Source organism: Protopterus annectens, chromosome 1.part1, assembly GCF_019279795.1.
Source record: "Protopterus annectens isolate FY-2018-M chromosome 1.part1, PAN1.0, whole genome shotgun sequence".
NCBI classification, from domain to species: domain Eukaryota; kingdom Metazoa; phylum Chordata; order Ceratodontiformes; family Protopteridae; genus Protopterus; species Protopterus annectens.
In genome coordinates, this window is record NC_056726.1 from 11,331,548 (window position 1) to 11,354,710 (window position 23,163).

A 23,163-nucleotide genomic window follows, 5' to 3' on the forward strand; every position below is an offset into this window, starting at 1 on the left:
TACGTCGTGGTCTGGGCCTAAACAAGGAAGGCAGTAAGAGTGGAAATCTTTATGAGGTATTTGTTTCCAACAAGTTAAACAGTTATTCACGTTTTCTGACATCAGCTGAGGCAAGAAAGAGTCCCCAATGGGGTACTTAGCTTTTTAGAAGTCTTCGGTAGTAGCAATCTCTGGTTCTGACCGACCGGCACTTGCGAACCGCTTCTGCTTCGGGCGCCACGCGGCAAGAAAGACTGGGGAAAATGGCGTCGGCTGATGCCTTTATACCCGCTGAACTGCAGCTATGACGTAGGGTGAAGTGCGACATCAGCCGAGGCCAGACCCAGACTTTGGAATCCGGCCGACCGAAGGGCTGCCTGAGGCCAGGACAACCCATTTGTTAGGACTGCAGATGCATCCTTGAAGGACATCAACTTGTTACTACTCCCACAAGAGGGGAAAACATACTGGACCTGATCATCACCAACATGGGGACTCTATGCTCCAGACCAGAAGTAAATCCCTCACTGGTAAGATCAGACCATAAACTGATCTCACTGGATATTCACATTCCGACCCCACCCCCTGCCCAGAAAACCACAGTGAAAAACTTCTCTAAAGCAAATTTCACACTCCTCAAAACCGAGGTGGAATCCTTCAAAGCCCCCGGGCCTGTGGAAAATACGGCCCAGACCGCAGAATCCTTTATAAATGCATTCTATGAACACCTTCAGGAATGCATGGATCATGCAATCCCAAATAAAACCAAGACCCAATCCTCCAAAGGCAGACAATCTGTCTGGCGGACCCCAGCCATAAACAAACTATACAATAGAAGGAGGAAGCTACTACATGATAGAGCAAAATCCCAAAAAGGGAAGGCATCTCTGATCAGTATTAGCAAAAAACTAAGGGCACTCATAAAATCGTCAAAGGCCAGCTTCGAGAGAAAAACTGCACAGGACACTAAGGATAATCACAAGGCTTTCTTTAGTTATGTTAGGAACCTGGGTGGGAATTCCCAGATATGCTCTGAATTAGTCCAAAATGACAAAAAATACACTAATCCCACAGACATTGCCAACATTGCCAACATCCTAGCTGGCAGGTTCAGCGCAAACTTCTCCCCCCCCTCCCCACCAAAAGGGCAAATATCTATCCCAGCAGAGTGCTGCCCCCCCTGACATCTCAGATGCTCAGGTGGGAGCCGCCCTCTCCAAAGCAAAAAACACAGCATCAATGGGACCAGACGGTGTCCCAGGCTGCGTCCTACATGAACTCCAAGAAGAGCTAAACCCAAACATAAAACTACTGTTCAATCTCAGCCTTACTACAGGATATGTACCCAAAGAGTGGCGTACAGCAACAGTGGTCCCTCTCCACAAAGGTGGTGCCTCAACGGACCCTGAAAACTATCGCCCCATAAGCCTGACTAGCTTGGTCTGCAAAGCTATGGAAAGGATCATCATGGACCTCATAAATAAAGATATTGGGGACCTACAGACACTGGATCCTACCCAGTTCGGCTTTGTTAAGGGCAGATCCTGCCTCTTAAACCTGGTTGACTTCTTTGAAACAGTCACCAAGGCCATTGACGAAGGGAAGGTGGTCTACACAGCCTATCTGGACCTCGCAAAAGCCTTCGATACAATACCCAACTCGGGCATTATAGATAAGCTCACCAGCTTAAATATAAACCCCTATGTCACTAGATGGGTTGCAAACTGGCTCAAGGACAGAACCCACATGGTTAGAATTGCTGGAGCCATGTCAGACTCCAAACCAGTTACAAGTGGCGTCCCACAAGGCTCAGTCCTGGGACCTCTCTTGTTTGGTATATATTTCTCGGAGGTACAGGCCAACATGGAAGGACTGTGGCTGACCAAGTTCGCAGATGACTGCAAACTGGGTGCCATAATCGACTCTCCAGCCGACACAAGCATCCTCCAAAAGGGCCTCATAGAAACAGACAACTGGTGCCAGAGCCATGGCCTCAAGCTAAACGCCAAAAAGTGTATAGTCATCCCCTTTGGCAAAAACAAAGTGCCCACAAATTACCACATAGGTGGTAATCCATTAAGTACAGAAGAAGTAATTAGGGACCTGGGGACCCAAGTTGATAGCAATCTCTCATTTGACAACCACGTGGCCAAAGTGGTTAGAAAAACATTTTATATAGCCCACCTAATCATGAAGGGATTCACATCTACATTAGGGGAGGTCATCGTGCCTCTTTACTCATCCCTCATCAGGCCCATAATTGAGTACAATTCCCCTTTTGGGATGTACCTTACCAAATACCTGCAGCAACTGGAAAGACCCCAAAAGTACCTCACCAAGAGGATCAAAGGGCTCAAACAGATGCCATATGCTGCCCGGTTAAAGAAACGCCAGCTCTACTAAGTGGCATACCGCCTGCTCAGAGGTGACCTGTGCCTGACGTATAAGACCATGTCCAACCCGGAATTAAGGGACATGCTGCACCTCAAAAAATCCAAATCCCATCGAGCTACACGCTCCAGAGACTTGAACCTCAGCACTGAAATAAATAGGACATGCTGGAGGGACAGATTCATAACCCAGAGGCTCCCTTCACTATGGAATAAAATCCCAGTCCAGGTTAGGCAGAGTCCCTCATTAATTCTCTTCAAGAGGAGTCTTGATGAGTGGATGGGAGATCATAGGTTTACCCCGGGTATCACTTCTGTGTCACTGTTAGACAGAGGCACAGTATACTAACCTCGAAAAAGGGCATAGCAAAATTAATTTAAAATGGGTGGCGAAAGCCATACATACTCTGGCTAGGCTTATAAATGCCCTAGGGCAGATAGCCTAGTATGAACCTATGAACCTAAACCCTGAATCCTTTCTTGTGGTAAAAACTCCCTCATGAGCACGGTGTCTAACTCAGCGCCTATAAAGTTGACACGCTGTGAGGGCAACAAGGCAGACTTTTCCCAGTTTAGAGTGATACCCAATTGTTGACACAGCTTGATAGTGTCATCTCTGGTCTGTAGTAGCAGATGCCTGGTGGTGGCAAAAAGGAGCCAGTCGTCCATGTACGGAAACACTTGGAATCCCTGACGTCTCAAGTGAGCCGTCATCGCTGCCAAACATTTGGTGAACACCCTGGGGGCTGTGGTGAGACCAAAGGGCAGGGCACGAAATTGAAAATGACTGGCTCCCAGCCGGAAGCATAGATGGCTTCTGGATGCTCTGTCCATTTTTATGTGGTAGTAAGCATCCTTGAGGTCGATGGAGCACATCCGCACTTCTTTTCCCAACAATGGGAGAATAGAATGCAACGTGACCATTCGGAACTTGGACTTCTTCGCGTGGAAGTTCAAACGGCTGAGATCCAAGATGGGTCACAGGTCCCCTGTTCTTTTCGGCACCAAAAAGAATCTGGGGTAAGTTCCTAATCCGATCTGGTCTGAGGGGACATGCTGGATGGCTCCTTTTTCTAGCAGCTTTATAACTTCTGAAGCCGCAGAATCCCTTTGATTGGGTGGAACATCTGGGATTCTTTTGACCGGTGGGGAGGAGAAGAGAAGGGAATGTGATATCCTCCGGAAACTATTTTTAATACCCACTGGTCCTGGGTGATGTCCTGCCAGGCTTCTGGGTATAGTGAAATGCGACCCCCGACTGGCTCCGAGAGATGCCCAGTCAGGCCTCCCATCAGGAGCACTGGTAGGGAGAACCATAAAAGGAGTCGCGGTCTCCCTGGTTACGCGGGCCTCCTCTAGCTCTAGGGCGGCGTCTACCTGAGTTACCGCCCCCTCCCCTGCCTCTGAAGGGAGAATCACTTTGTGAGTCATGAAAAAACCTCTGCAATTTCTTGAACCACATTTTTCCACTCTTCTGGACCTTGGGTTAAGGTCTAGAAGGCATGGAAAAACTGGCTCCCACGGCAGACAGAGTTTTTCCCTCTTGCTCGCACCTAGTGAGAGTGTCCTTCACCTTGGTTCCGAACAATGAGGAACCATCAAAAGGGGCATTGGTGAATGTAGACTTGAAGGCCACCGCAAAATTACAGAGGCGCATCCAGGAGTGCCTCCTGAGAGAAACTCCGGAACTCACTGCCCTACTCGCTCCCTTGGCTGCATAAGAGATCTGCCTCATGGAGGAGTTAGCAATAGAATTTAGGATAGACATCTGAGCGTTGACTTTCTGAGCCACTGCGCCAGAAATGTTACCCTGCAGAGTATCTCCAAGCTCCTTCAGATCTCTTTGGAGCCATGTAAAATGTGACAAGTAATTCAGTGACCGCAGAGTAAAGGCAGCTGAAGAAAATATATGCTTCCCATACTGATCCATGCTCCTAGACTCCTTGTTAGGTAGATGGTAGATGAAGTCTCAGACAGTTCCTTCTTGGTGGCCGCTGCCACCACCATGGCATCTACTGGAACGCCCTTCATGAGAAACTCTTTGTCAGTGGGGGTGGACAGAAATTTGTTAGGTCTCCTGGGGACTGGTTCCACAGTGTCAGGGGTTTCCCACACCCTTCGACAAACCAGATCCAGGAGTTCGTCGAAGGGTGGAGAACCCAGGAGGCGGAGGGTTGAGCCCCAAAGACCTTCAGGAACACTGACTCCTCCTTGGAGGGGGGTTTAGAGGGCCAGTCACCTCTCTGCTTCAAGATCTCTAGGATATCAGAGAAAGAAATATCCTCAGAGGATGACTTGGGGGACCCCTCTGATTCCTCGAGGCTGGTGTCTGATGTGAGAGACTCTTCCTGGGAGTCAATGTGCTTCCTCTTGCACGTTCTTTTTCTGGGTGGCTCCTCAGGCAAAAACTCTGGGGGGCCCTCAGAAATTTGGGGACCACTCATGGAGGTATCCTGAGGCCTTGGTTCTCTGCTGTCCAAAGATAGGGGGCGATCAAAGACTGATACTGGAGCTGGAGGGGGTAGACTGTCAGTGCTGTATGATGCTGCTGAGGACCTGGCCAGCACGCACCGCATGACCTCGAAAGCTGGTCCTCTGGGCTCCGAAGATAGACCAACCATGGAAGACCTCGGAGCAGAAGGGACAAGGTCCAAAGCCAAAGCAAGGGTCAGGCTCACCCGAGCCGAAGCACCGAGAAGGAGGCTAGGAGTGGAAGAGTGTCCTGAGACCTCCCCCTCGGGTCCGACCGAGGAACCATGAGTCCTAGACCCCGTGGATGGAGCCGACGGGGTCGAAGCTGAGATCGGAGCCGATAAGCCAGGATGGGCTATCGGAGCTGACCTAGAAGCATCAGACGGTGCCGACCACTCTGACTCCGAATGCTGAGATTCACTCGGAGGAGGAACTATCGACAATGGATGGGTGATGTGCTCCGGAGCTGACTCGGCTGGAGCCGAAAGCAATTTAGCCAGCACCAGTGACTGGAGCAGTCTCTGCACCACTCTATCCACATCCACATCAGAGAGAGTCCTAGAGGACCTAAAGGACAATTTAGGAGATCTAGACCTCCTCTCTGAAGGAGACCTGCGAGGAGAAGAAAACGGTCTAAAAACTGGAGACCAGCTCTAAGGTAGTATCTCCGTCACCGGCTCAGAGAGGCTGGGAGCCGATGTAAGTTCTGTCGATTCACAAACTTCCTTCGGCACCAAAGACAGTGGAGCCAAGGATGACACAGTAGACTTGGTAACTTTCTCCGGAGGCTCCAATAAGACTGACAGGGATGGAGATCATTTTTTTGCTTTGAGGTTTTGTCTCTTTTAGAGGGAGAGGACCTAGCACTAGAAAACCTCTCCAAATCTTCCTCGAAGGAGGGTTTCAGTAATCCCTTCAGAATTAGTTTGTTCTTCCTTTCTTGAAGAACACGAGGGCTGAATGCGTGACAGAATGCACAAGACTCCTGAAGGTGGATAGCCCCCAAACAATAAACACACACAGCGTGCCCATCAGTAATCCACATTTTATACCCACATTTACTACATCTCTTAAAGCCTAAAGGCTTATGTTCTTTTGTATCCTTAGACATGGTCGGCAGGACACTAGACACAACACAACAGTCAAAATTGACACCAGCAACAAAGCACGGGAACTAGAATCTAAATAAACTGCAGACACCACACAAGGACCTCTAACTCAAACGGCCCTGACAGGAAACAAGGGGAAGGACTAGGTCCTATAACTTAAACGGCCCTAGCCCTGAGGGATAGGTACCTAAAAAACAAAATGAACACAGAAGGGAAAACAGATAACCAAAGGAGGACTAGGTCTTCTAACTGAAACGGGCCTAGCCCGTTGGGAGATAGCTGACAGGATACCAAGACAAAAAGTAAGACAAAGGCCACGAAAGGCCGCACAAAAAAGCTTCCATAAACCAACAACACACACACCTAGCTATGAAAATAGCTTTTGGAGCAAAATTTTAGTCAAAGAAGACAAAAAATTATACTTAGCCACAGCCAAGAGCGAGACCACGTCTGAGCTTTACGAGCGGCAAATGAGATCTGGGGAAAGGGAGCCGTGTAGCATGGGATACCTCTTAGCCCAGCCAATTGAAAGACTTCGAGCTAGAGTATGGCCAAGTCGTAGCCGAGGTTCGGCTCCGAACCCACGGGTAAGAATGTAGGCGAGATTGGACTACATAACATCTATCATTAACCAATTGGTTGATATGATTAGAAAAAATTCAAAGCTGGATCTACACATACACTCAGGTCCTTAAATGAATCTACAGTTTCAATCACTGTGTGCTGTATTAAATATTCACCTCCAAATTTGTGTCTCCCAAATCTCATATGCCAAGTTTTTTATAGATTTATCAGCATTCTCCTGTGCCCAAATGGTCAATTTAGTAAAGTTTTTATGCAGACATGCCCTATGTGTAACACATGTAATTAGTTTACGCAGTTTCAAGTCATCTGCATATAGAATGTAGAACACCTTGAAAGAAAAAGAAAGATTTGAAATATACAATTTACATAAGTATTGACCTAAGACAGAGCCATGTGGGACACCCTGACTCCAGCCTTGAATTTTACCTATTCAGTTACTGTATGATGCATGCCATGTCCTATCTATAAGCCATGCACCTATCCATACCTAGTTGTTCTAATTTATTTATCAGTCTTTTGTGTACAACCTTGTCAAATGCTAAAGTCAGATCTACATAAATTACATCACAGCACAAATTTTAATTCATAGCTGTTAGCATATTGTTGTAGAATATCATGTTACAGGTGGTAACAGGTCTAATTTCAACAGTGCATGCTGATATACGGTTTCAAGTCCCAACCTTTACAATTCTGACAACAACTTATTCAATATTACCTTAACCGTTATTTTTCTATAACATGAAAGTAAACTTAAGGGTTTGTATGACTCTGGGTTTGTCCTATTCCCCTTTCCTTTAAAGACAAGTGCATGTCTCCAATCTTGAGGAATCTCCCCATAGTTATATGGCCTACTATACAACAGATATAATGGTACTGTAAGTTCCTGTTGAAGTGTTCTCAGTTCATTATTACTATATCCATTTCCTTCCTGTGCTTTGTTTGAATACAGTTTGCATAGTTCTTTTTCAATATAATCTAATTTGATTTCAGTATCTGAGGTTACCTGGATATCACTAGGGTAATTTATCACCCTCCCTTTATGGAGCTAAACTGCTTTGCATAAGATTTTGTAAAGATATCCATAATCTGTTATATCTGAAAATAAATTTTAGAATCTACACACAGTTTATCAATTTGTATGTCTTTACTCCTACCAGATATTGTAGATCTATAAAACAGTTTCCTATTATGTACATCTTTATATAAATTCTCTTCAAATTTTTCTTGATCTTGTCTCACGCTATGTTTAATTTCTCTGTCCAGCTTGTTTGTATTCAAAGTTGTAGTTCAACCTCTTTTCCATTTCTTACATATTTTTGTTTCTCACCTTAATCATCAAGTATCTTGTTCTTATAGAAATATATCCTCCCGGTGTTGTGTGCCTAGATCCTGATGTTAAACTTTTTTTTTTTTTTTTTTGCATTTAAACAATTTCTCTCTGAAAAATTTCCACATTCCTTCTGCAGTTTTTCCACTGAATGCATCACTCCAATTAGTTTTACATAGTGACTCATTGTCTTCCATATAATCTGCAATTAATCTTCTGTGCATTGGTTTAGAATTCAGTCTGACAGAATTATCTAGCAACAAATTAACCTTTATAACCCAATGATCACTGCACATCAAAGGTGGCAAAAGTTGACATGAAGTAACAGTAATTTCTTTAGCAATACAACGTCTAGTATGTTTCATTCCCTGGTAGGCTTTTTTACAATCTGAATCAACTATTGCACCTGAACATACATTGTGAATAATTTGCTTACTAATGTTGTTGAGTCAGTTTAAGTCCCCAGCCACTATTATTCTTCCCTCCTGTGTTTCATGCAAGAAATGTATGAATTCCTCTAGGCCATCAGCACTTTACTTTGGTGGTCTATACACTCCAACAATTGTTATTATGTTCCACGGTTGTCTCTACTGTCAGTTACACAATCTGTAGTATTGGTGTTGTCACTGAACATGTAATAATCACAGGTCTCATTAACTACCTTTAATCCCTATCATAGCACCTCCACCTGATTGTTTGACAGAATGATTGTTATACTAAAACATTTATACCCTGACAGAACTGGTTTCCAGTCATTGTTCTTTAACCATGTTTTACAATCTTTAACCATGTTTCACAAACAGTAATATCAAATCTTGTGGGAACTTAGCAAGTTTTCCAATAGCCATGTTGTCAACGTCCGTCTTTCTCCTCTTTCTAATTAATGTTCTTTAATCCTTCCATGTTCAGTTTTGCTTTCTTTCTTTTCACCTGCCCCTTGCCTCTTTTTTCTACCTTCTCTTTTGGAAAGATGATGCCTTTTTTTTTAGGCTGAAGGTTTTAGGATAGAAAAAATGTTATTATGCTCTGTAATCTGTGTGTTACGTAACAATCCAGTGTCCTTTTTAGTATGTATTCTCATTGCTTTACATACATTTATCAGTTTCTTTTTTCTTCCTTGTTATTTGCTGCAAACTTTATTTCTTTCTTTTTTTTATTTTCTTCTCTACTCTCTGAATCCTCAGACTGCTGAATACTTGTATCAAGAATTCCAAAATTGTCACTCATATTATCTTTTTCTATAGAGGTTGAGTGATTGCCTGAAAAAAAAGACACTTCCTTACCAAAATGTATTTTATTTGCTCTTTGCCTAACATTATTTAGCCTATAATTCCAGTCATTAATATATGTAACAGCAGTTCTCCAAGATGTGCCAATTGTACAAGTGCAATCGTCATCAGTAAGTCTAGATTTACTACTAATAAAGGTAAGCAAATCTGTAAACACTTGGAGAAGTCCCAAGGACCAAAGATGATTGAGAAAGCTGACAGCATTTACAAGTGCCAACATCTCTTTTATGTTTGTGTGTTATGGTCTATCTTTTCAGTTCCAAAGAACCTACACTTTTATCCCCCCATAAACACTGCTTCTTAAGGTAAGCCTACAGTGTCTGTTGTGACCAACAGTGCAGGAGATAGAACCAAAATATCTCTCTTCTCATCGGCTGAGGCAAGAAAGAGTCCCCAACGGGGTACTTAGCTTTTTAGAAGTCTTCGTAGTAGTATTCGGTAGTAGTAATCTCTGGTTCTGACCGACCGGCACTTGCGAACAGCTTCTGCTTCGGGCGCCGCGCGGCAAGAAAGACTGAGGAAAATGGCGTCGGCTGATGCCTTTATACCCGAAGAACTGCAGCTATGACGTCGGGTGAAGTGCGACACCAGCCGAGGCCAGACCCAGACTTTGGAATCCGGCCGACCGAAGGGCTGCCTGACGACAGGACAACCCATTTGTAAGGACTGCAGATGCATCCTTGAAGAACATCCAAAATATCTCTCTTCTCACAAACCCAAAACTGGAATCTGGAATGCCAGGGAATGTTGATGTTGGGATCACATATATTTTAGGTAAAAAGAAGTTATGTACTCACTATAATGTTCCATCTGAGTAGTTATACTTCATTTTTCTGCAACCGGTGGGTATACGGATCCGTATCGGATCCAAGCCGGCAACTTTTTTCTAGCATCTGCTCCAAGCGCCGAGCTCCTCCCCTTACCCATAATGCCCTACCATCTCCTATCTTCCCTCAGATCAAGTTTAATGCAACTAACAATATATATATATATATATATATATATATATATATATATATATCTATATATATATATATATCTATATATATATATGGATCACCTTTAAAATCTCGAAAGCTCAAAATCCTGAATCTCAAAATCCCGAACACAAAATCCTGAAAGCTCAAAATCCTGAAAACACAAAATCCTGAAACTCAAAATCCTGAAAACACAAAATAGACATACTGACGTCATTGTGGCTTTGCTATTGTTAGCCCTGTGGTGTTAGGTCATGCGTTGGGTTCAGGTAAGTGTGCGGTTGGTTGTATGTTAGCGTTAGAGGTGGTTTAAGTGAGTTAGGGTTAGGGCGCAGGTTAGGCATGTATGCAATAGTGACAAAAATTAGGGTTAGGGGCGGTTTAAGTGAGTTAGGATTAGGGCGCGGGTCAGGTGAGTGTGCGATAGTGACGGACCTTAGGGTTAGGGTTAGGGTTAAGGTCAGTCGGTAGATATTAGTGTGTTTGTATTGGCATATTAGTATTATTTGTGTTTTCAGGATTTTGTGTTTTCAGGATTTTGAGCTTTCAGGATTTTGTGTTCGGGATTTTGAGATTCAGGATTTTGAGCTTTCGAGATTTTAAAGGTGATCCATATATATATATCTACACACAACACAACCCAATAACCAACCTGAAAACAGGATAAGGTCCGGGGGATGGAGGGAGGGAATATTGCAGAAAAATGAAGTATAACTACTCAGATGGAACGTTATGGTGAGTACATAACTTCTTTATCTGAAGTAGTTAACTTCATTTTATCTGCAGCCTGTGGGACAGAGTCCCCAGCTACTCCGATCCTGGGAGGCCCTTATGGAAGGATATTCCTGAGCACCACAGAGCCAAAGGATGCTCTACCCCTCGAAATCAGATCCAATTTGTAATGGGAAATGAAGGTATGTGAACTGGCCCATGTCGCTGCTGCGCAAATATCGTCCAAAGGTACCCTGGACCAAAAAGCAGCAGAGGTCTCCATGGACCTGGTAGAGTGAGCCTTAACTATACCAGGAGGAGATAAACCTTTTGCTTTGTAAGCATGTGAAATGCAAAGAGTGATCCATCTGGCTAAAGAAACTTTAGAAATAGCTTTCCCCATAAATGCTTTGGAAAAAGAAACAAACAATTGGTCAGTCTTGCGGAAAGACTTCATTCTATGAAGATAAAAATGAAGTTTTCTATGAACATCCAACAAATGGAGTTTGTATTCACCTTTATTTTGAAAGTTGGGAAAGAAAACGGGCAGATTAATGGACTGGTTTATGTTTGCTTCAGATGCCACTTTAGGTAAGAAGGAAGGGTTAGTACGGAGGGAAACCCTATCCTTATGGAAGGCCAAATATGGAGGCACGGCAGGCAGAGCTTGAAGCTCAGAAACTCTCCTAGCCGATGTGATGGCGACTAGGAAAGCTGTCTTCCAGGACAAAAATTTTAAATCCACCAAAGCTGCGGATTCAAAAGGAGGGGCTACCAGTGCCTGTAAAACAAAAGTAAGGTCCCAAGGAGGTACAGAATCCTTGACAGGGGGCCGTAGCAGAAACATACCATTAAGAAAAGCCTTACACAGCCTGGAGGAGGCTAAGGCCATGTTGTCTTCACAAACGTGAAAACTGGAAATGGCTGCCAATTGTACTTTCACTGTGGAGGAACTAGCTCCTTGCTGAAAGATACCAGGCAGGAAGTCCAACACCACTGGAACAGGAGCTTTAAAGGGATCTATTTCTCTCTGTGAAGCCCAAATGGAAAAGCGCTTCCATTTACTGCAATATAGTTTCCTAGTGGACTCGACCACTAGAATAGATTTTACCTGGGATGAAAGACCGGGAGTCCTGGCGATTAACGGAACTGGAGCAACCAAGCTGTTAGCTTGAGGCTGCCCAGATCGGGTGGATGTGTCCCAGACGGACGGGAAATTAGATCCAGGCAGGGATCCAGAACCCACGGGGGAGCTAACAGATGAGACCAAATGAATGGGAACCAAACCTGATGAGGCCAGAATGGGACAATGAGGATCACTTTGCACAGTAGTCGGCAAGCTTTCTGAAGAAACTTCGGAATGAGAGGTAAAGGTGGATAAGCATACAGAAGCCTGGGGGGCCAAACATGGACTAGAGTGTCTCTGGGGACTTCCCCTGGTGAGGGAATCAGAACGAAGAACTCGCTACACTTCGCATTGGAAGGAGATGTGAAGAGATCGCAGCAAGGCTGACCCCATGCCAGGAAAATCTCCTCCGCGACTGACTGTTTCAGAGACCACTCGTAAGGCATCAGAATGGCCCAGCTCAATCTGTCCGCTAAAATATTGGAGTGCCCAGGGATGTGCATTGCTATCAGACAACAACCGGTGGAAATCGCCCATTCCCACACTCTCATGGCCTCACGACATAGAGGGTAGGATCTGATTCCCCCCTGTTTGCTGATATACCAGACGACCGACATGATGTCTGACTGAATTGTAATCAATCCGAGAGGGAGGACTGTGTGAAAGGCTTCCAATGCTAAAAGCACTGCCCTTATCTCTAGAACATTTATGTGCAATTTGGTCTCTGTCTGGGACTACATGCCTTGGACTGTCCTTCCCAAACAGTGTCCCCCCCCCACCCGAGTTGGGAGGTGTCCGTGGTCACTGTGGTTTGGACTGAGGGTGAAGCAAATGGGTGTCCTTTTGATATCTCCGGTGAAGTTAACCACCAAAGAAGAGATGTCCTGCAGACGTGACTGATCTTGATAGGAAATTCTATGGGTAGGTCTGGCCAAGACCACTGGACAGCCAGAGGCCATTAGAGAACCCTCATGTGAAGACGTGCATACGGGAGAATAGATATGGCGGCAGCCATGGAAGCCAGAGCCCGGAGAACCTCGCTCGCGTTTGAAGACTGGGAGTTCGTTATCTGAGCTATGTGGCCCCTGAGATGTAGAATCCTGTCTGGAGTTAGGAATATCTTCATTTGTAAAGTGTCTAACCATGCCCCAATGAAGTCTAGAATTTGTACTGGTTGCAAATGGGATTTGTGAACATTGACTGTAACGGAATGAAATAATCTCGGGCCAGACACAAGTGATGCTTGTTGTGCGCAGCGAAGAGCCAGTCGTCCAGGTAAGGAAACACCTGAATACCCAAAAGCCTCAGGTGGGCCGCTACAACTGCCATTAACTTGGTGAACACCCTGGGGGCTGTGGTGAGACCAAAGGGTAGGGCCCTGAACTGAAAGTGACTGGCTCCCAGCCAGAAGCGCAGAAACCTCCTGGAGCTTCTGTGTATTTTGATGTGGTAGTAAGCATCCTGAAGGTCTAACGAGCACATCCAGTCGCACTCTTGGAGATAAGGTAGAATGGACTGTAGGATGACCATCTGGAATTTCTGTTTTGCTGCCGACAGGTTTAATGTTGACAGGTCTAGAATGAGCCTGAGGTCCCCAGTCTTTTTCGGCACCAAAAAGAACCTTGAGTAGACGCCTAATCCAGACTGATCCGGGGGGACCTTTTCGATGGCTAGTTTGAGAAGCAGCTTTGAAACCTCTAGAGCTGCAGCCTCCCTGTGAGCGGGTGGAACATCCGGGAGGTGTTTTGTAATGTTTGGAGGGGCAATGAAAGGAATAGAGTAACATCTGGATATTATCTAAAGAACCCAGCGATCTGTTACAATAGACTCCCATGCCACTGGGTGTAAGTACAACCATCCCCCGACTGCCTCCAGAGTAGGACAGTCGGGCAACCCCTCAGGGCTGCTGACCAGGTCTATCAGAAAAGGGTTCCCTAGACCCAAAATTCCTGGGACCCCTTCTACCTCTGTTTCGGCGTCGATCATGTCCCCCTCTGCCTCTGGGGGAATAGCTGTCCTGAGAATCCCGGGAAAACTGAGATTTTCAGAACCACATCTTCTTCTGCCCTCTTTGATTCCTAGAGAAGGACCACTGAGGGTTAGAGAAGCGAACTCTGATGGCAGACAAGGTCATCCCGTCCTTTTCACTCTGGACAAGTGTGCCACGTACTGTCTTCCCAAAGAGGGAAGAGCCGTCATAGGGAGCGTTGATAAATGACGCCTTGAAAGGGTCCGCGAACTGACACAATCTGAGCCAGGCGTGACGCCTCATGGCTATGCCTGTCCCAGCCGCTCTAGCTGCTCCTTCCGTGGCGTGGGAAAGTAGCTGCATAGATGTATTTGAGACTGACTTCAGAGTAGACATTTTCGCCGGGAACAGCTGTCTGTCCTGCAGCGATAAAGACTCTGGGGGCGACTCAGCAAATTCTGAAGCCAGGTCTCACTGAAGTCGAATCACATGTTCCAAAAATTCAGCGCACGGATAGAAAAAGTCTCTGAAGAGTATACGTGCTTCCCAAACCTATCCACCAACCTGGACTCCTTCTCTGGAGGGTGGACTAAGGAACTCTCCTGTGCTAGTTCCTTCTTTGTGGCCACTGCGACCAACATAGCATCAACTGGGGCTCCTTTCGACCAGGGTTGTCTATCAGAAGGAGGAGATAAAACCTTGTCAGGATGTTTGGGAATGGGCTCTACGGTGTCGGGCTCCTTCCATGCCCTTGTGGTGATGAGGTCCACCAAGGGGTCTGCTGGTGGGGACACCCAGGAAGTAGATGGGCCCATGCCAAAGGCCTCCAGGAACACTGACTCATCCCCAGAAGGTTTTGGGGCTGACCAACCTCCTCTCTGGTGGAGGATTTCCATAATTTCTCCGAAGGAGACGTCTTCGGGAGGTGACCTGGGGAACCCTCTCCTTCATCTAAGTCAGTGTCAGTGGTGAGGGACTCGGGGGAGTCCAAGTGCCTCCTTTTGCACTTGCGCTTGTGGTGGCCCTCTTCAGTGGGACTTTCATAAGGGGATCCGCAAGCCACAAGGGTTTCCTCGGGGAAAATGACCTGGGGATCCTCTGGCACGGGCTGTCTCTGAGACAGGATGAAGGGAGTCATCGCCAAATCCAGGGGGGCCTGGGTGGTATCTGAGTGAATGGGCTAGGGTCTCAATCCCTGGGAGAGAACCCTCTCCACCACTTCGAAGGCCGAGGTAGAAGTCCTCCCCGGATCCGAAGTGGGGACCGGAGCTGAAGATAGGGTAGCCTGAGGTCCGAGGGAATGGGTCGGGTCTGAAAGAGTCGGAGCCGAAGAATCTATTCCCCCGGGTCCAACTCCCTGTCCGCGGCTCAGAGAGTCACTCAGATCCAAACAAGTCAGATCCGAGGAACTCAAGGTAACAGCCGGAGTCGAGGTTGGAGGAACAGTCGGCGCCGAGCTACCAGCTCCGAAGAACCTGGGATCCAAGAGCCCCGAAGCCGAAGTACGGATCGGGGAAGGAGATATGGGGCGGAAAAGAGGCATGGAGGTCACCCCTCCAGAGAGAGAGGGACCTGGCAAGACTCCCATCTGAATTTGGGCCTGAAGAAATCTCCGCATCATCCTGTCCATATCCATGTCCGATAGGCTCTGAGTCGACCTCGAAGAGGCCACCGACTCGGATCTGGCTGGTCTGCGCAGAGGGGTGGAGGGCCTCAGGTCCGAATGTTCCAACGGCTCCGGTGAGAAATGCTGTGACCGGAGCCGAGGAGAAACAGGCCTCATGGTCTTGGATGGGGGGCTGAGAAAGAGCTCCCTGTCTGGGGATCTCTTGCGATGCCTGTCTTTCTTTTTCTCCCTTTCTTCTCTGCATCTTTCCTTTTCCTTTTCTTTTTCATTATCTTTGTCAGACTCGCTGACTGAAGATCTGTCCTTAGAGGACCCATCGTCAGACAAAGAGGGAGACTGAGTCCCTGTCTGGGGAGGTGCACTAGCGACCGAGGCCGAAGCAGAATCCAGCATGGCAACAGGGAGAAGGCCTTTGGTAACTAGCTTGGCCTTACGATCCCTAAGGGCCCTAGGGTTGAAGCCTGAACAGATAGCACACTGGGTGGATAAATGTGCCACTCCTAAACATATCACACACAGAGTGTGACCATCAGCAGGGGAAAGCTTATAGCCACTTTTTTTTTGAACACAGGCTTTGGCTGGTCAGCCATAGTCCTGCACTCAAAGATAAAGGTATTACCTTCCCAACAAAAAATCACACTCACACAAATAGAGGAAGGGCAGGGCTGACTACTATTCTAATACAAAAAACTTTTTTTTTTTTTTTTTTTACACTAACAACCAACACATTACTACAGAAGGGGAGGAAGGGTAATCCTAGACAAGCACACTTAGATATAATAAAAAGTTTCCACTTACTATCCCTTTTTAGCTCAGAGCAAAGGAGACCACGATGCACACTACTGGCGTGGCAAACGAGATCTGAGGGAAAACAGGAAATGTTAGGGCATTATGGTAAGGGGAGGAGCTCGGAGCTTGGAGCAGATGCTAGAAAAAATTTGCCGGCTCAGATCCGATACGGATCCGTATACCCACAGGTTGCAGATAAAATGAAGTTAACTACTTCAGATTACTGGATTTTTATCATGTAGAGTCTTACAAGAAGTATCATAAGAATCATAGGAGCCATGACTCCCAGAATCTTGAGAAATTCACTGGCTGAAACAGTAGTCTGAGTGCAAAAACTGTAAGAAGTCATACAAGACTTTTATATGTTCTCCTGGAACCTCAGTCTGTTTAGGAGATCCTTCATCCAGGTGAGATTCCGGACACACTGAAAAAGGCACTGCAAAGATAAGCAAGTCATCTAAATGATGAAAAACGTGAATACCTTGCAGTTTACAGTAGGCTATCACAGCAGCTACACACTTTGTAAATACCCTTGGACTAGTGAATAAATGAGAGGGTAATGCAGATTACACATAATGTGATCCAGACAGAAAATCTTAGGAAACATCTGAAATCTAGATATAAAGGAATGTGATGACATGCAACTTTTAAATCTACAGTCACCAGAAAACTCAAATGGGGAATAACAGGTACTACCACAAACAGGTTCAGAAAGGAAAGATCCAAAACTAGCCTCCAAGAAATGTCTCTCTTTCTTTGATACTAGAAACATTCTTGAATAAAACTCTTCTCCTATCTGAAGTGGGACCATTTCTATTACGCCCAAAGACAGAAGATGCTGAATGGCAGGAGGGAAAAGAGGAGTCTGGTCTGGTGAATGAGGGAAAATCCCTTCAAAATGGAGGGAAAGACTCCCACTGCCATCTGTTAACTTGACAAATTACTTTCATAACTTATTTTTCTGAAACCATCTGTGTTAAAGACAGAACTGGAGGTTCAGACAGGATTAAGGGTTTGCCAGGGTGGGAGGGGGAATCTTGTATATAGCCATTCTGACTTACTGGACTGTCCTTTGCTCTGTGGGTTCCTCTTTTGTTTTTGGAAATTCCTTGATATTGCTTTTTAAAAGTCTACTTACCAGCAGCTGGCTGAATTTATTTTGCTTTTTAAAGCAGGCTGTAAGGGTGGCATTGAATCTCTTGGCAAACTTGGGGAACGAAGACTGAAAAGTCTGAAAAAGTCATTGAATCAGCTCACCTGTCTCAACACTCAACACTTAATAATGGACCTCTGCAACACATGGTCTAAAAATAAATTTCTATCCCAGGGAAAGTTCAAAATATAATTTCTAGAATATTCTGGAAGGTTTTGAGAATGCAACGAAGCAAACCACCTCAAAACAGTTCCAGTGGCAGAAGCCCTATATGTAGCATCAGCAGAATCATAAGCACATTTTAAAGAGTAAGTAGCCACTTGAGACATAAAAGCCTCCAAATCATATAAGTCAGAAGAGGAAACAGAGGCTAAAAATTACTCATATTCTTACAAAAGACAATCATAAACTGTAATATACAAGCTTGAGAGTTGAGAAATCTAAAAAAAGTATTGCAGATGAAAAATTATTTTTCCCCAATCCTTGTCAAAACGAAAGGGACTGGTACAACCAAATATTTAGCAATAGCTGATTTCACTAAAGCAATAGCTGCCGAGTCTGATCGAGCAGGAGTGTATAAAAACTTAGAAGACTGAGGAACTTTACACAACCTATCTGTATTTTCGGGGCATCAGACTAGCTGTCAGACAAGTTAGAGGTGGCAACAAAAACTTCCTCCAGTGATTAAAGAACAGGAGGAACTGGGGTAGGTTCTAGAAATTCCAGCTATAATAAATCATAACATTTCCTCATGGACTGAGAGTATCATTATGTTCCCACTGAAACAAATTATGCACTCTGGAAATAATTTCAGAGAAAGATAATCCTTCAAAGGGAATGGCAAAAAATCTGAGGAGATAAATTCTGTCCAACTACATAGGCCAGCACTCAATATAGCTCCTTGTCCAATTCAAAATTTAATAAAACACCAAGGAATCCATCCAATACAGAGCACTTATAAAATTGTTTCCAAACACCACATGGGTGAAAAAAAAGCATAGTGGTTTCAGCTTATAGCCTTTACCCGTACTAAATAAATGTGCTACCAAAGAACCTACATTTATACAAAACAATACATAATGTCACAACAATTTCATTGGTCAATTATAATTGCTCATTTACACCAGGGGGAAACAAAGCCCCTAATTTAATTATCCAGATATCTTCTTTAAAATTTAGAAGAGAATGCAAACCCTGCTGCTGCCTATTTTGCTTTGGAATTCTATCAATAATAGTGAAAGAGAATTTAGCAGTAGGATGTTTTAGGCTATGTTTATATAGAGCATTAGTACTTCTAGTACACGTAATATCACTTAAATGCTCAGACAGTCTTAATTTGAATGGGCATGATGTTCGCCCTACATAGAAAGTTGAACAGCTATAATTAACCATATATACACCATCCAATCACTGTTACAATTACCATAAACCAGAATATCAAATATTCTAGCACAATTTGGAGAAGTAAAGGAATTTTGTTTAGGGACAAACTTGCAAAAACTGCAGTGCCCACACAGATGGAAGCCCATTAATTGTCCCCCATCTAATCTAATCTAAGGTAATGGGACATTGGAATGGCTGCAAGGGGACTCTGGGTCCATATTTTGGCTGTCTGTTCTTCAGTTTGCATTTGAAAGTTGGTATCCCACAATTCCACTGGAGTGGGCGGGGTTATGTTATTATGTATGCACATTTTATGTTAATCAGCATACAGATTTGTACCTATTTTTCATGGGCCTTTCTCCAGATTTTTGGTGTTTCCAGGTTGGGATGTATGTTCATACACCTCGAACTACAAAGAAGCATTCACCACTACTAGGATTTTAAGCTTATGTAACTAGACTCTGGGTGAGTTCACACATATTTATTGAATATGCAGTCTGATCAGCCTATGGCCTTTAAATGCTCATTAAATATTTAATTCTCCTTAAATATGAGAAGGCATACTACATCATAATTCACTCTATATTATCATGTTACAAAAATAAAACTAAAATGACTGTTGTGGGCAATAATTATTTACAGCATTGGTTTAGTAACTCAAAATACCTGTGATCCAATTCTATTTTACTGATTTCCTCAAAAGCTGGTAAGATGATCAGTTCTGTAATGTACAGCTTTGCAGTTTCTATGAAGCAGAGAAGAACAAATAACAACAATCTGAGTAGACAGTCTTCATGGCAGTATTATTTAAATATGAATTTAACTGCATTATTACATTTCATATAACAAAAAAGTACATATCTGGTAAGATGTAATTTACATAGCTGCTTCTTGGAACAGAGAACATAACAGACAAATAACGAGTTTTCTCAGTGAGTTGATTACTAAGTACAATATACAGCAACTGCCAAAATAATTAAATTTGTGCAAGACCTGCAATTGTGATAAGCACTGAACAGTGCATAGCGATTTTTTTTCAGTGCTGTAGTACGGAAAGATAGAAAATAAAAGTCAACTGGGTCCAGTGGCAATTAACTCATTACCAGGACCCACCCTGAGACCTTACCTCCTTATTCAAGAAGCAACAAGGCCAGTCATAATGGAGTTGCATTTATGGATGTTCATACAGTTGTCTAACTCCTTTTTGAGGGAAGCGTGTGTTAAATTATGGAAGTTAAGTGCTATGTAACAAATCACTCTCTTTCTCTCTACCATGTTTTCTTTAGATGCTGAAGTATGTTTAGATCCTGGTTTGAGTGTTAGCAGGGCTGCTTTATTTGAGGAGACATGAGGTCTTGGACTACTGGATCTCTAATAGCCCAAAAGGCCAATTTGCTTCTAAAGAGTCTAAAGGACACTAAATAAACAGAAAGCGTTTCCAGTCCCTCCTGGTAGCTCTTATCTTTTAAGCTTGTTTTTTTTTTTTGTTTCTTTTTTTTTTTTATGAACCTCTGGGGTCTTTCCATTTACTTGATATACATAGCAAGATACATCCCAAAAGGGGCATTATATCTGATACTAGGTCTGATCAATGCAGAATACAGAGGGGTAAGAACTTCCCTGGATCTAGATGAAACAACATTTGCAATCAGTTGTGTCAGGTAAAATGTCTTCCTAACCACTGTAGTAATGTGATGGTCAAAGGTAAGAGAATTACCTACCCATGTTCTAAGATCTCCTAACATACTTTCATTCTGAATCAGGTTGTTGTCTATACTATAAGATGGATGAAGGGACTGTTTACCACATATAATACTGCACTTTTTAGCATTCAGTTTTAGCCCATTTTTTGAGCACCAGTTGTTGACATGTGTGAGCTCTATACACAGCTTCCGTGTGTTGGGGGGGGTGGTTGAGACTGACACCAACTTTACAGTCATCTGCAAACTTGGTCAGTCAGACATTTCAATCTGTAATTTGGAGATCTGCAAAGTAGATGCCTACCAGCAGAGGTCCCAGGGCAGAGCCCGGAGTAACACCACTGGTCACGGTCATGTTTACTGACGACACAACTTGTAAAACAGCAGCAAATTAAGAAAAAGCAGAGAAAAATACTAAAACATATATCAAAAACACTACAGCAATATAGTAACAGCCAGGCAACCATATCAACACAAACAGAGAGCTTTTTAACCCAACAGTAAAATGAATAAAACAACACTTATAATTACATGGTGATTTATATACTAAGTGCAACAGAAAACAGGTACATTCCTGCATTAGGGATGAGGAAATTATATTCCTATCCCTGCTTCATTATGTCATGTTGCTTTTATTTTCCAATACAATATTTTAACACTAAAAAACACAAATGTCTGACATGAAATTCTAGATTAGCAAACAGAAGAGTTGGTCCCATTTTCAGAGAGAGAGAGACAGAAGAGCGTTTTTCAGCTTCCCTGAGAAAGCCTTTGCAGGGGTAGTAGAAAGGAGATTTCACCAGGTAGCACTGATTCAGGATAAAGATCACCATGGAGTCTGTTTTACCCATGGAACAATAGATAAAGACTTCATGCATGAAAAGATATTGGAGGGGCTGTGAGTTCATGTCACTGGGATCAAAAAGTGATTTGAGAATCCAGAGAAGGCAAATAATTATGTACCTGGGATATCTAATGCCGTCTGCTACAAGAACATGGAAGTCCCAGTTCAGCTGCTGCTTCATATCATTTGATCCCTGTATTTTCATAGAAAATTGTGCCGACACTCCCAGTATCAATTCAAACAGATTCAAAGTGGATGTAGGACCTTCTCCAAGTTTATGTCTTGTTACCCCTTCTATTTGTGATTTTCAAGGACAAGATATTAAGATACAACTAGGATTTAGACAGTATCCTGAATGAATTATATATACTGCACTTCTGTTGACTGTAGATAATATTAATCAAGCAATTATTAATCTTTATTGAAGTATTTAAACCTAAACATTTTATCACATTTTATCACAAATCATGGCTGACAAAACAAATGCATAAACATTTACAATTAATAAACAAATATGAAATTAATGAAGTATTCAGTAATAAAATCTCTACAATGACTATAGTCACAATTACATATTATGTTAAAGCATTAAATATTTTTACCTTACTTGAAAATTATCTGCAGTAAAGAAACATAAGATATGAAGATATGACAAACAAAAGTTATGCACTAACCATAAAAATAGATCTTGAAAACAGATTACCCATTGTAAAAGGGAGAGCTGATGCCACAGAAGTAAAGACCAAATCAGCAGATAAAAATTTCCCAGGCAACCAATAACCCCACATCTCATCCCTTATGTCACTGCACTGAACTATGATGGAGGGGAGAAAAAGGAGGACAGAAGGAAAAAAGGATCCAGACCAAATACATCAAAGGTGAGAGAAGGAGGTAGGCTACGCAATGAAGGATGGGCCTTCTTCCTATAAGTCAATAATTTTTAGATGCAAAAGTTATAGAATTACAGTAAAGAGGGGATTCATCCTCCATAGCTAGAAGAACAGTCTTTAGTTAATTTTCTTCAGTGACCATCCTTGTGGGGATACATCACAGATAAAGGCCCCAAATAAAGACCATGACAGTCAGGACAAGTCCTGCTTGTTTGTGCCATGCAAAAGTACGAAGACAATCAAATAAGAAAAAACCTCCAGAAGGATACTGCTGTCGTGTAAAAGGTCTTTATTAAAACCAAGACAAAAATTAAAATCCAAAAACAGATAGAGAAGGTGTTAGCGCTTTCGGGTGTTACCCTTCATCAGACCTGAATGCTGAGTGCTGAAGCATACACTCTATCTATGCTCCAAATCTGGACATGAGAAAGCAGCCAAAAACTTTGTAGGCAAAGATGCAAACCTACTAGAATAAAGAGCTGATCTTGACAAAACTGTGGCAAAAGGGAAAAATATTAATAGAGGAAGTCAGTAGAGTGTTTGTAGAAAATGATTATTCACTGTATAGCAGGCAGAAGAGAAACAAATTTATTCCAGTAATCAGAGAATGCCAAGAGGCAGGTGTGAGACTCTAGCAGCTATATCGAGCTCTCTTCAGAGCATTTTTGTCCTGGAAGATCAGTCATTTTTGATGTAGAAAAGGCTAAAAAGGAAATGCAAAAGTTTGCCCAACACAAAATAAGCTATCAAGCAGAAGGGGACTCTGCTTTCCATTCTTCTGATAATAAATCATGCAGATAGACTTAGCCGGTGAAACCCTTTCCACTGTTTTACAGGAAAATG

The 23,163-nt window shown here is 43.5% G+C and overlaps 1 protein-coding gene across 1 annotated transcript in view; it reads right to left on the reverse strand.

Annotated features, from left to right (window-relative positions):
• UBE3D (ubiquitin protein ligase E3D) overlaps positions 1-23,163 on the reverse strand; it is a 1,088,056-nt gene that overhangs the window by 745,178 nt on the left and 319,715 nt on the right. Inside the window, exon 6 of the mRNA XM_044073342.1 lies at positions 19,553-19,631. Within this exon, the coding sequence (XP_043929277.1) occupies positions 19,553-19,631 (79 nt within the window). The remainder of the gene's footprint in view (positions 1-19,552; positions 19,632-23,163) is intronic.